The 15,036-nt window shown below is 37.8% G+C and overlaps 1 protein-coding gene across 1 annotated transcript; it reads left to right on the top strand.

Moving 5' to 3' along the window:
- The first annotated feature begins 154 nt into the window (after positions 1-154).
- LOC307129284 (uncharacterized protein) lies at positions 155-3,285 on the top strand. Its single transcript, XM_079821546.1, has 3 exons — positions 155-393; positions 2,774-2,862; positions 2,964-3,285. Exons 1-3 carry the CDS (start codon positions 174-176, stop codon positions 3,096-3,098), a joined length of 444 nt encoding a protein of 147 aa, XP_079677672.1. The 5' UTR covers positions 155-173; the 3' UTR covers positions 3,099-3,285.
- The last annotated feature ends 11,751 nt before the right edge of the window (positions 3,286-15,036 follow it).

Here is a 15,036-nt window from a genome sequence, read left to right as displayed (position 1 = left end):
AAATTTACAGCCATCATAAGTTAATAAATCTGTTATTGTGATGTTTTACAGCAGGACAACCGGTGCTAGTCACTCAACCACAGATGACCTGGAATGAAGCTCAGAGTTACTGCAGAGAAAACTACACAGACCTGATCACCGTGAGGAGCACTGAGGAGAATCAACAGCTAACCATGATGATCCAAAGTCACACGAATATCTGGTCTGCCTGGATCGGTCTGTTCAGAGACTCGTGGAAGTGGTCGGATCAGACCAGCTCGAGCCCTTCTTCCCTGCCATGGGCTCCAGGACAACCGGATAACAAGTTTCCCCAAGAAATCTGTGCTGCTGTAAATAGTGGCGGTCAGATTGCTGATGAGAACTGCACCAAACAGTTTTTCTTCTTTTGCAACGGTAAGTTTAAGTGTCTTTATTTTAAAGCTGCAATGTAATGAATCTAGCAGAGCTGTTTATTATTGCTCATACTAACAGGATTAGAATAACACGGGCATTAAAGTTTGGGATGTGCAAGGCATGAACGATTTTGCATGACAAACAACCCTCGCATTTTCTTCTGAAATCATAACCTGTTATAAGGGAAGACACCGCAGGTGATTAGGGTAATATAGATATCTCCAGCTGATTAAACACAGTGTACACCAAGACATTTGCTTTATATTACACATTTATTTCTAATATGTTTAAATACGCAAGTAATGCACTATTTACTTAAATATACAGTCGTTTGCATACATTTCCAGAACATAAATCTGAACACTGGATAAAGCCGGGTTCAAAACTCTTTTTAGATTTTGTTGACATATTAGAGTTAATGGTTTTTAGTGAGGGGATATGGGATTTTTTTTTTTATCTCTCCATAAATCAGAAAATACTGTGAACAGACAGAAAAAAAAAACATTTAGGAATGAAATGTTCTATAAATCAGGTTGGGTGATATATAAACAAACCCTTGAATATAGATATGAATAAAACTGTACTTTTTGGTGTATGTAAGTTTTACTGAATTGGAGGAAAAGTTACAAAATTATATTTTTATTGCTATGAAAAATGCACAAAAATACTATTTTGAAATGTTATATTAAATATATATTTTCAAAAACATTTAACTCTAAATCTGTGTAAGAATATAAAGAACCAGGCCAGATTGTCTGAATGAGTAACTTTCAGAAAGACTGTCTAGAAGAGACTAACATCTGAATCCACTCTCTCATCTGAGACAACCTGAGAGAATGGCTTCATTTGCATGTATTTACCTTGTCCCAAACTTCCCCCAAACTCCTGATCCCTTCTCCTGGGATCCCTGATGAACAAACAGAAAACAAAAACAATGGATTTTGGGTATATTTCAATGTCAATTCTCACTATACAATATTATGTGTTTGTTATCATTTGAAATGTCTCAGTGTGAATGGTACAAAAATCTCATAAGCACAGAAAAGAAGTTAATAAGAGTTTTTAGAGCTTAGAGGTATTTTACTTATGAAGGTGGGTGTGGCTGTTGGAGCCATTTGCTTTCCTTTCAATCGAGCAAAATGGGAATTTGACTCAATTTAAATTCCCTTTGTTTTCATGTGTTTCTATTTGAAAGAAATCTGTCTTGGTCTGAGCAATATAAGGAGGTGGAACAGAAAGATCAGGGCCCATGGGCGTCACTAGGCCCTTTTTAGGGGGGCTTCAGCCTAAATATAAACAAGAAATATTAACAAAGCCCTTTTCCTCCGATTAGGCATAAGAATAATAGTAATGAATGTGTGCACACACACATCCTACAATGAACATCCTAGAAACGCCCCTGTCGGGGCCCATACTGTAATAGAGTTGTCTCGACACTCTGCGCTGTGTAATATTCAGAAGTCAGGTATCGATATCTTATTCCTTGCTACAAAGTATTTGATGTTATATACGAATTATCTTTGAATTGATTATGTAATTGCCATTTTACATTTACCTGACTGTTAATAAAATTGTTGCATTTTGATCCTTTCTGAATTACTGTGTAATTATTAACTATCTCCAGAACGGAACGATAATTGCAACAAAAGGTTAAAATGAAATGATTAAATGTATGATTAACTATTAGATATAAATGATCAAACGACCAATTGGCATTCTATCCTAAATTCGACATTATGATAAATGGAGTTAGATTAAAGATATATTAGTTTTAAATCCATTCTACCCAGCTGAAACATGAACGCGCAACGGCCTTCGAGTCGCTATCGCTACCGATCCTTGGAGCGATTTTCAGCGGCCTTACACCTGCAATAAAATCAAATCCATAAATCGAATCAAGTTGTGTTCCAAATTTGAGCTTGATATCTCAAAAAATTAGCTTTTGTTTGGGCGCAATGCAGTCATGTCCGTGTGTGTGTGTGTGTGTGTGTGTGTTCACACAACAAGTGCCAAAACCTTAAGCAAGTTTCATACCAATCAGATGAAGTAAAAACTATAAAAAACCAACGTAAAATGTTTAGGCAAAAAATTACCGAAGAGCACTAGAGGGTTAAAAATATGCATTGTAATATACAGACGCAATCAGACCAAGTGCAATAAAACAAACACTAAAATGTGTATTTCTTTCCTCTAGTTTAATGTTAAGCAAAATAATCCTAAAATCTCAAAACTGACCAGTGCATGAAAGAATGATGGTTCTGCACGTTGTGCTTTGCCTTTACTGTACCTTTAAAATATCCCAGCAATCACAGCGTGACTGATCTGTCTGATTGAGATGTCTGTGTTGTTGTGTGTTTTGTGTGTTTCATTGTTGTCTCAGAACCGCTGAAGCAACAGATATTAAGACTGGAGGTGAAAGCAGGGGATGATGTCAACGATCAGGCGATTGCAGACGCTGTGCTGAAGGAAGTGAGCCATATGCTGATCACCACACCTATTCTCTGGAGTCTCAGAGATTCAAATGAACCTATAATGATTTATTATTTTTCATGCATTGGTTCTGTCCTCAGGTCCAGCAGAAGCTGAGAGAGCAGGGAATGCCAGCGGATGTTAAGGTGTTGTGGCGGGAGCAGCCGGATGGAAAGGTGTTCCAAAAGATCAAAGAATCAAAAAACAAAATCTCACAAAAATGTAATGTAGAATGATTTTTTGGCTCTTTTTATTCACTTATCAATCACATTACATCTGGAAAAAAAAAAAAAAAAAAAAAAAAAATTATATATATATATATTTCATCACATATTTGCATATTTACATTTGATTAAAAGTTCCAAATGTATACTCAGAATTTGGGAAACTTTCTATCTGCAAAATATAGTTAAACTAGAGATACTGCCGCCTCTAAGGACTTTTAAATGTATTTTGCAAAGTGCTTTAAATGAGTCTTGTAAGTGCTTTTCTTGATTTTATCTTTATTCATTGTTTTGTAGGATTATTGTTTTTGTGGTTATGTATGAAACTTTATCAATGGGATATCTTGGGTAAATAAAGGACAAATATATAAATAAATAAATAAATAAATAAAGTTTAGATTTTTTTCAACCTAATCTCACCAGAAATCGTCTCAGGTTGCGTATGTAAGAACAGGGAAATCGCACTGCGTCCTAAAATGCTTTGGGGAACGATATACCCACTCCACCATGCTGAGGGAGTGCATGCCCATGGCAGTGATGACTGTCAGAACAAGCAACTTCAAATGAAATGCCTGAACCACTCTCCCTCTGGTCACACTGGGCTGTCATTCCCTACGGTCATAGCTCAAGCTAAAAGCCTCAAGAGGAAGCTTCACACTTTACATGAAGTCCTACCCAGGCCGTTCAAATGCCTGAGACCAACCACTTCAACTGAAGTCCCTTTAAGGCAGGGGTTATCAAACACTTTGGGACCAGGGACCCCTTACAGTGGAGACATTTTTACAAAGACCCCCGCATAACAATAACAGTGATTAATATGCTTAAAACTATTTGTACTCTTAAATGCCATCGGAATGAATTGGATTGTAATCTTTTTCACCCTAATTAAGACCTGTTTTATAGAACAGAGAAACATTTCAGTTTAAATCATTAAATAATTAATACCACTTATACAGTGGGGAGAACAAGTATTTGATGCACTGCTGATTTTGCAGGTTTGCCCACTTACAAAGCATGTAGAAGTCTGTAATTGAACAGTGAGAGACTGAATCTAAAAAAAAAATCCAGAAAATCACATCTCCTTAGTTGCCCTGGCTGTGTGTTTCGGGTCGTTGTCATGCTGAAAGACCCAGCCACGACCCATCTTCAATGCTCTTACTGAGGGAAGGAGGTTGTTGGCCAAGATCTGGCGATACATGACCCCATCCATCCTCCCCTCAATACGGTGCAGTCGTCCTGTCCCCTTTGCAGAAAAGCACCCCCAAAGAATGATGTTTCCACCTCCATGCTTCACGGTTGGGATGACGTTCTTGGGGTTGTACTCGTCCTTCTTCTTCCTCCAAACACGGCGAGTGGAGTTTAGACCAGAAAGCTCTATTTTTGTCTCATCAGACCACATGACCTTCTCCCATTCCTCCTCTGGATCATCCAGATGGTCATTGGCAGACTTCAGACGGGCCTGGACATGTGCTGGCTTGAGCAGGGGGATCTTGCGTGCGCTGCAGGATTTTAATCCGTGAGGGCGTAGTGTGTTACTAATGGTTTTCTTTGAGACTGTGGTCCCAGCTCTCTTCAGGTCATTGACCAGGTCCTGCCGTGTAGTTCTGGGCTGATCCCTCACCTTCCTCATGATCATTGTTGCCCCACGAGGTGAGATCTTGCAGGGTGCCCCAGACTGAGGGAGATTGACCGTCATCTTGAACTTCTTCTATTTTCTAATAATTGCGCCGACAGTTGTTGCCTTCTCACCGAGCTGCTTGCCCATCTCAGCCTTGAGCAGGTCTACAATTTTATCCCTGATCCCTGATGTCCTTACACAGCTCTCTGGTCTTGGCCATTGTGGAGAGGTTGGAGTCTGTTTGATTGAGTGTGTGGACAGGTGTCTTTTATACAGGTAACGAGTTCAGACAGGTGCAGTTAATGAGTGGAGAACAGGAGGGCTTCTTAAAGAAAAACTAACAGGTCTGTGAGAGCCAGAATTCTTATTGGTTGGTAGGTGATCAAATTCTTATGTCATGCAATAAAATGCAAATTAATAATTTAAAAACATATAATGTGATTTTCTGGATTTTTGAAAATTTGCAAACAGTGGGACTTTTATTCAAATTGCATTTGGACTCAATATCATTAACATTAAGTAATTTATCTTAAAAGCATTGAAGAATGTGTGTAAACAAACAGTTGATGGACCCCATTGACTTCCATAGTATGTTTTTTAAAAAGTACCAGAAACCAGAAAGAGATTCATACAGTTTTGGACTTGAGGGTGAGCAAATGATGACAGATTTAAATTTTTTTGGCTGAACTATAACATTAAATTATTTTATGTTATTTAACGTGCATCAACTTTAAAATAATGAACTCATTGCACCTTATATCAATGACAGAACAATCAACAAATCATAAAATAATGAATACTGTTGCAGAACACATCCTAATTAGGCTGCATCTTATAGTCTCACGTTTCACAGTATAAAAATTCTCATGGTCTTGGCAGTGAGTTAATTTGAATAAGAAACAATATCGAGTCAACACGTCAAAACTGCACGAAACACAACAAGCATATCGGTGAGGACACTTGTGTAGGGCCTACATTAAAACTTTAAATAAAAGGGTTATTGAGCAGTTTACACTGTCATACATAATAAAAGAGCCTGCACAGCAACAGGAAATAATATGAATGCAAAAAACCTGCCTACCTTACCAAAGCATGTGAGCGGAGAATGGCTCACCGGTAAAAACCAGGTGCGCTCAAAGCCCACTCCGACATGAAATGTATCTGCTACTGTAGAATACAGGCTACTTGTTGTAGCCATTAAAAGACGTATTTAGTTTCATGTTTAAATAATGTTATTTTTTATTTCATCTATGTTGATCATGAAAAGATCGAAATATGTCAGAAGACTATTATTTTGATCCCTTCATTAAGTTTTGTTATGTTGAAAGCCTTTCTTTAAAGTGAATTTCGTTGTGTATAAGTTGTATCTTAATTTCAATAAAATAAATGTTTTAATTAAGTTTTATGCCTGGATTTAATAAATAATAAGCAACGAGCAGACAATGACATGGAGGCGCCAGCGCCATGTGAACAACGGCTTAAAAAAGCTTCAGTTGGGGGCAGCCCTACTTATGTCAGATAGGCCTATATTCAAACCAGCATGTCACAAAGGGCATTCTGGGTTGAGTTTGGTGCTGAGTGGATGAGCTTCAGAAATGAACAGAATCTTCAGAAAGGTGCTCTCTCCTGGAGAAAATATTACCGCTCTTTGTACGCACAATATGACGAGAACCTCACGCGAGAGCGTCACATGAGAGCTCTCATGAACGTTGGGAATGGATTGACACTCCTAACTGGCCATGTTTCCACTATATTTATTATAATAGTATAATAGTTATAGTAGTTTCCACTATATAATAGAAACTATATTTCTTGAATTATTACAGTAGGCCTATTATAGATAGTTATGATATTTGTGCACTGGGGTCTGTCATAACTAGGTTAAAGTTACGCCACTGAGGCTAATCATGAGGGTCCATGGCTGTCTGTTATGAACTGTAGGCTACATCAATAAATTACAACACATTCGTGCAATGGGCACTGCCACTGAAACAGGCGGCGGATGAACCTATTTTACTCTGAGCTTGCTTCTGCTTTTCAAAGAATGGAAGTGTGACGAAGGCACATGGGCTATATGAATTCTCTAATGTGGATACAGGCATATTTTGTACACATCACTGTAAAACACATGTCCTTATTAGGAGAAAATATATGTTGTTTTATCGAGAAAAATATGTTGTTTTAACGACATACTTGCCAACCTTGAGACCTCAGAATTAGGGAGATATTCAAAGGGGTTTTATATAGGGGTATTTATATTCAAAGGGGATTATATATTCATATATAATCACACACCTAAACAAACGTAAAGAAGAATATAATTCATTTATTTGTACATAATTTATACATACATATTATGTACAATAACAACAACACTCCTCTACTGATGGTTGTATTTGAAGGTGCAATGCTTCGCAGCCAGTAGCACAGCCCTTGAAGGAGTGTAGTTCAATGGAGAAGTCTGATCTACAAAATTTGCACACAGCATATCCCTTCCCCTTTGAGCTGTCCTGGATGAACGTGAATTCTTTTTTCCATTCAGTTAGGAATTTTCAGGCATATTTTCTCTTTTTATTCGCCATGTCTCTTCTTTCTTCCATTTCCCCTTCTTCTTCTGCTTCTTTTTCCGTTCTGAATTTGCCGCACTTGACTTCGAGGTGTAACCTTTATTATTGTTCGGTCTGAAACGGCGCCTAGTTACGGATGGTGTAGCAATATTGTTGTCCGGGTGGAAATTGGGAGAAATTCAGGAGAAAGGTCGGCACGGGAGATTTTCGGGAGGGGCTTTGAAATTTGGGAGTCTCCCGGAAAAATCGGGAGGGTTGGCATGTATTTTTAACGACATAAGATCTCGTTATTACGAGATAATTGAGTGGAATGATATGTATGTGGCAGCAATGCGTCACCGTAGCTTGGTAGCTAAAAGTAGGTCTAGCAAGTCTTAATTCACCCAGATAAAACACAAATATGCTGAGTGAATAGATTGCTAGTTTATTTTGAGTAGCCAGCTAGCAGTTCTCTGGGCAGTTTGCTGATAATCCGGTGTCTGAAGTAAAATGTTCAAAACATCTCCTGAGAAAAATCACATGGTCAACCTAGTCTTGGTTATTTCATTTTGATTAGTCTTATTTTCCTTACCTTGTCATTCAAGGCCAGGAACATTCATTAAATTTTGCTGCATACATTTATCCGTGTCACCTATTGACAAAGAGATTAAACAGCTAAACAAAAATTCCATTGTTCTCATCTCAGCTCTGCCGAGACAAAATAGACATGCCATTTCAAAAATCTTTAATTTATTGTCATAAATATTTTTTTTCAAAAGCATCACTTTCATCAAATTTTATGTGACATAATTTCCAGTAGGCAACTGACTGCAAACAGGCGCATCAGGACACAAACGAGCAGGCTTATGTTCCGGGCTTATGTTCCGGGGTTATGCCCCGGAGAGCCCTGGCCCAATTTAACCACTGGTGTCACTGATGGTGGGTGTGTGTGTGTGTGTGTGTGTGTGTGTGTGTGTGTGTGTGTGTGTGTGTGTGTGTGTGTGTGTGTGTGTGTGTGTGTGTGTGTGTGTGTAGAAGAGCAGGGGAACCTGCTGACCAGCTGATGTCTGTCATGACCCACAGAATATTATCCGCGCAATACATCAAGAAAGACAGAGCCTCTGCTTTAAAACACAAAGTTTTATTCTTGCATTTTTATTAACATTTGAATGTAGGTAAGATTAATACGATAACAAACAAAGTATTTCCCCAAAGACTACATCGCCCATCAGCGATGCTTCCATTTCTTGTTTCTTCTTCTCCTGTGTTGTGATCAGGAGATTCAGTCGTTCAGAAGATGGGTCATAGCGCCCCCTACCGTATAACAGTGACTGTACTCCACGTGTTTGTGCTACTCCTGACATCTGGTCACTTTATCACGTCCAGCCTCAAGCTCAAGGGTTATTCCGGTTACAAACAAATGCCACAAGAATAAATAGAGACAAACAGTGGAACAAAAACTGCTTCCTAATGCTGTGTTCACACCGAACGTGAACTGAGCGTCAAACTCACATCTATCTCGTCTAGTTGGACGCTTGAACATTTTGAATCCCCTCATGCATCCACAGCGAATTGGACGCATGTATAAATCGAGCGTTTGAAGCAAAATAGATGCGCGTTCAGGCAAAAGGGGCTATTTTGTGTTTGTACAGGGACCTCCAACTACCTTTCAGGGAAGATCCTTGCTCAGTTACACCAATCCATTTTGACTCTTTCACTTTGTCCAGAGTTCTTAGATTGAGCACTTTAACACAGATCACATACAGATCTTTCTTGGAAAAAAGTTCAAAGTTTCCAGATCCAGGTGTTTTAAAAGTCAATAAACTACCTTCAGTCTCTTCCCAATCCCCCACTTCTGTATTCACATGTAATTGAGGAAAAGTCCATCAAAATTCTCCATATGTTGTAGCTGAAGACACAAAAGATTCTTTATATCCTCCAGCAATCTTTGAAGAACTCGAAGAGTGCAATTCTTCCGCTGTAATCCACTTGTTGTCAGTCTTTAAATGTCCAATTTTTGAAACGCCAGCTTTTATCAGATTGTTACGTAGAGCATAGCTCAATATACAAAAGTCCATTAAAAAAACAAAGTTTCTTCCAAAGTCCAGACATGAACTCTTTCCACAGAAAAAAATCTGCCACACTTCTAAAGCTGAAACTTAAAAGGATGTAAGTCCGTTAAGGTCCATATTCTTCAAGTTCATTAAAAACAGATGTCTGTCAAGACCCAAACGACCAACCCTCTTCAAGAGGGCACATGCCACTTCCATCCAGTTCTGATCCTGATGATAGAGAAACCTTTGGACAGTCTTCAGACGAAAAGGCGCATACCTGGATTTCAATTCAATTAGGCTTTGTCCTCCTTCATGAACAGGTAAATACAAAACTGCGTCCAGTGCATTCCGGACCAAAAAAAATTAACAAGAACTCTCTGGATATCCACAAAAAATCCATTAGTGTATCCAAGACATTTAGCCTGTGCCACAGGGTGGATGCAACTAAATTGTTCATCACCAGCACTCTCACCCTATAGGATAGCTGAGGCAGCAACCAGGTCCATCTAGACAACTTAGCACATACTTTATCCTTTACATTCTTCCAAATCTTTTTTTTTTAATTCCTCACTTCCTAAATAAATCCCTAAAAAATGAAATCCTATTTTTCCCCATTTTACATTTCCAGGAACAAATGGTAAGACCTCTGTTGAATGTTCATTACACCACAAAGCTTCCGTTTTACTCCAATTTAACTTTGTTTTTGTTAAGAATCAAAAAGATGTAAATACACTTGAGAAGTGTCTTTGTGTATATGAAAAGGCATCTTCTACAGTGATATCATCTGCATATGCCGTCAATTTCATTTCATTATGAACACTGTTTCCTACACATAAACCAGAGACATTTTTCCTAAATATACACAACAGAGGTTCAACTGCTAACGCATACAGCTGTCCAGACAGAGGCCATCCCTGTCTGATTCCCCATTGCAGTTGCATTGGTGGACTTAAACTTCCTCCCATTTTTACTAAACATGAAGCATTTGTGTACAAAGTCTTAATCTGAGAAAGAAAAACATCACCACAACCAAAAGCTTTGTGTTTTAAACAAATAATCATGATAAACATGATCAAAAGCGTTCTCTTGATCTAACAATAGAAGATCAAATTAATCCCATTTAATTTACAATAATCCAGTAAATCTCACAAAAAAAAATTTTTTTGACTGTATTTTTATTGATTTTCCAAGAAAAAGTTTTACACCATTAGGAAAAACAAGAGCAGAAGAAGAGGAGAAACAAAATACAAACAAACAAAAAAATAGAACGGGGTATACATTTTGTTTGGGTGCAAGTTATAGGTTCACATATACAGTCATTGATTGCTTACATTACAGTACTCAATCCACTTCTTCCAGCATTTTATAAATAGGTCCTTTTCAAGTCTCAAGATGAAAGTTAATTGTTCCATTTTGTATATTTCTTTAATAATTTCTATCCATTCTCCAAGTAAGGGGATGTCCTGCTTATACCAATGCCTTGTAATACTCTTCTTACATGCCACACTTAATATATTAACAAGATATATATCACTTCTCAACACAGAGTGCATAATGTTTCCAATATATAATGTAGTAAAATGTACTGGTATATCAGATCCTAAAATCTTTTGAATCTCCATCGAAACCATGTTCCAGAAAGGTAGTATTTTTGGGCAACTCCAGAATACATGAAGATGGTCTACATCAACATGACCACACATCCTCCAACATAACTGTGGTGTGGCTAATTGTTTACTTTTAATTTTGGGGGTAATGGAAAAACGCACCAGATTTTTCCATGCAAACTCTTTCCATCTTTGTGAACAGGTGATTGTATGTTGTGTTTTGCAAACCATATACCATTCTTCATTTGGAATTTCTTCCCCTAATTCTATTTCCCATTTCTGCTTAATATAACTATAATGTGTTTTTTCTATTCTCCATCATGGCCCGATAGAGAGGAGTCAACTTATCAACTCCACCAGTATATTCAGCTCTGTACTAACCATTTTTTTAAACTCCCTTTCAAAATAGTCCCGTACTTGTAAATATCGATAAAAATCTCTATTTTCCAAATCATAATTTTCTTTTAATTCTGCAAAGCTTTTAAATTTTCCTTGAGCAACAAAGGTGCATAATGCAGTCAAACCTTTAGTTGCCCATCTCCTAAATCCCACATCAAGGAGCCCTGGTTTAAAATTATGATCAAATGCCACCCATCGTAATAACTTAATCTATTTTTTTAGGTTATGTTGCTCAACTAATTTAAACCATATTTCAAGTGTAGTAAATTATATTTGATCTAGAAATGTTTTTGATGCCAAAGTTCTCTTTATCACCTAGAAGGGACTGTATATGTAAACTCTGGTTTGCAAGTTCTATGTCTTTCCATTTTGATAAGTATCTAGGGTTACACAAGCATATACATGGTCTAATTTGTGCAGCATAAAAATATTCCAGTAAATTTGGAAGGGCTAAGCCTCCTTTGTTAGCTGTAGTGTATCTTAGTCGAGGTTTTCCCCTCCCAGATAAATCTTGAAATCATCCTGTCCCAAGCCCTGAACTGAGGCTGCGTTCGAAACCGCATACTCATTGAGTAGGTACTCATTTTCAATAAGTACTTACTTAACGAGCTCTAAAAGAGTAGGTACTATATTGCCTGATCTCGTTAAGTATGAATGCGATCCGCACTTTATGCGCCATGTTGACGTTATCATGTGACCTACGACGTTATCTCAAGCGCAACAACTTGAAAGACGAGTGACAGGTTTAATTCATCGATCTATAAATATCTTAATATTGATTAAACTTGCTAATTGTGTGGGCTTGTTGAAGAAACAGCTGCCCATTTATTTTGTGATATTAACCCTACTAATCTGACCCAGTTTTATCCTTACCAAAACCCACAATCGTGATCTCTTAAATATGTTGTTAATTTCTTTATTTTATATGCAAAGCATGTCATCCACAAGCAAAATTGGCCTAAATCTCCTTTATATTTTCCTTTTTAAATTTGACTCCAGTTTTATCCCTCAATCCCTTATTCAAAGATATCTAACCTTGTTATTGTTTTTTCTTTGTATATAATGTATGCAAACCCATGATATTTGTTTTATTATTAGGATTGTTAAAGATACAACCATGTAATTATAAAATAAAAGATAGGCCTTTGAGTGACAGGTGCAGTAACAGCTCAAAGCATCAATAACTCCCAAGCCCGACCTGTGCGGTTTCCCTCAGAGTCTGCAACGAGGATGTCTTTCAGCTGCTCGAAGATCTCACCTTGGGAGAACACTGTTGATTTTATACTCTTAAAATGTAAGTTATTACTATTCAAAATTAAGATTACCCCAGAATGAATTGCATTGCTAGCCCACTAAAACACTTACAATAATAATAATAATAACAAATGCTGACCAATACTTAATTATATTACTTTTTTTTTACTGAAAATTATATTGTTTTAGTAAAACAAGCAAAATGCAACTTGTTGTCATATGACATAGCGATGCATGAAAATACACTAGAACAAATGCAGCCGATGTGAATACCAATTTTCAGTCAAGCAATGAATAAATGCATGAGTTAATAAAATATTTTATTTACTGACAAGAATAGGAAACATGAATTAATGAGTAAAAGAATGAATAAAAGTAAACATCACAAATGAATAAGTCACCATGAAACAAAGCTTTATTCAAACGTATTGTTCTAACAAACCATCACACATTTACAGACGGTGAAGCCCCACATCTGCTGCCATCTCAACACAGCTTGATGAAGCAGTTGAGCACCGTGAACACCTTCACCTGTCCAGCCGTCCATCATGTCCCTCCTGAACCCCACAACCTTGAAGCAAGAGTGGAGAACATGTGCGGGACAATCTAACTGCTGATGTCTACTCCAAACATCCGTGTGCCTGCTCTCCATCAGCATGACTACTTAAAACGTTTTACAATTCATGTTGTCAGCATCCCATTTCTTGCCATATTTGATTTAATATTTTTTACAATTACATGCTACTTGTATTGTAGCTTTATGACTTTTGTGGTGTAGTGGGCTAAACACTGAACTGATAAGCAGAAGGTTTCTGCTTGGATCTCTGCAGCCGTCACCACCAGTGTGTCCTTGAGCAAGGCTTATCCACAGAAGCTCTGCAGCAAACGCACAGACATCAAGAATCAGAAAAGTGCTGAAATAACTGTTTGAAATTAAAATAAAATACAACTTAAGATTTAAATATATGTTTTATTCATTTCTGTAGTATACTCAAAGCCTTGATGACAGGCTTCCTTCATCACCCTCTCTCCAGTCTCCACCAGATAAACACACATGAGCTCTTCTGCCCCTGTAACATCAGACAACTTTCATGTTACCTGTATCTTAAACAACACCTTGATAAAAGCATAAAAGTTTATGTGCTCAATAGCCTTGGAGTCTCAAACCTGTGTGTGTGCCTGCTAGTGTTGAGTGGAGGGATTAGATTGAGTAATGGCGGCAGATGTGTTGGGTGGTTTGTCAGGCTCCACTCCAATACTTTCTAACTCATCTTTTCAAATAGCTACTGGTTTAAGATCAAAACAAAGCAACCAGTTAAACAACAACTTTAGAGATAAAGGAAATGTTTGCTTATTTCTGCTTTGCTGTTGGCTTTTGTTGTTGCCACTTGGACAATACCTAAGCGCAAATAAAAAGATGTCTCAGGCTGACAACCATCAGTCAGTAAATATGAATGGATTACCGAGATTAAATTTTTTCGGACATGGATACCTGGTCATCTACTCGATCACCAAACAATCTGATCACCTACGTCACGGCAAGTCGAGCAAACAAAACAACATTGCCATCTGCGTGAACACCAAACAAACTGAACTCACCCATCGTGGCACGCCGAGAAAGCGGGATTATCAGAGAGGATGTAATTGGCGTGATTTCGGTGTTCTCTTGACTTTGGATTCAATTGTACGTCCCCAGACAGCAAAATCAGGCCCATTTCCTGCTGGCCTTTCCCCGGAGGGTGGATTACGCGTGCAGCGGCCGACCTCTGGAGGGATGGACGTCGTCGCCGAGGTAACAGGAATTCCATACTGCGACGGAGTCCAATCAGTAAGGAAACAACGAGAGTTCAGATTTTTTCAGACTGTAAATCACGCACGAGTAATATGGGAGCCGAGGTCTAAGCCTAAGGGTATTCTAGGTGGACATTTGAACATTCAGAGTATATTGCCTAAATGGGATCAGATCCATCATCTGTTAACCGACTCTAATTTAGATTTTTTAGCGTTGAGCGAAACTTGGCTGAATAGTAATATCCAGACCAGTATGATTGATATCCCTGGTTACACTTGTTATAGAAAGGATAGAACATCTAAAAAAGGTGGGGGGGGAGTACTATTCTATGTTAGAGACACTCTGAAATGTAATGAAATTGAACTGGATACACCATTAGAATGTTTGGCTTTAAATGTTGTATTATCTTCTAGGATGAAATTTAACATTATAGTGCTGTATAACCCTCCATCACATGATGTTTCATGAAAATTTAGACAATTTTTAAATATTTAAACACTCGCACCGAATCTGTTTTTCTTGGTGATTTTAATATTAACTGGCTAGAGAAAAGCCTTAGTAAAAAAATTAAACAGACTGTTGTCAAAACACAATCTTCATCAGATGATTAAAGGTCCAACAAGGATCACACGAGCAAGTAAAACTATGATAGATCTGATAGTCACTAATAAACCACAGAG

This window comes from Gobio gobio (assembly GCF_949357685.1).
Source record: "Gobio gobio genome assembly, chromosome: 7".
Taxonomy (NCBI): domain Eukaryota; kingdom Metazoa; phylum Chordata; class Actinopteri; order Cypriniformes; family Gobionidae; genus Gobio; species Gobio gobio.
This window is presented reverse-complemented; position numbering and strand designations above follow the sequence as displayed.

Bases quoted from the DNA above. Each gene is read 5' to 3' on its own strand.
- LOC307129284 (XM_079821546.1), top strand. From the start codon at position 174: ATGATGATCCAAAGTCACACGAATATCTGGTCTGCCTGGATCGGTCTG. The intron at 394-2,773 runs GTAAGTTTAAGT...TTGTTGTCTCAG, and splicing joins GTTTTTCTTCTTTTGCAACG to AACCGCTGAAGCAACAGATA. The intron at 2,863-2,963 runs GTGAGCCATATG...TTCTGTCCTCAG, and splicing joins CAGACGCTGTGCTGAAGGAA to GTCCAGCAGAAGCTGAGAGA.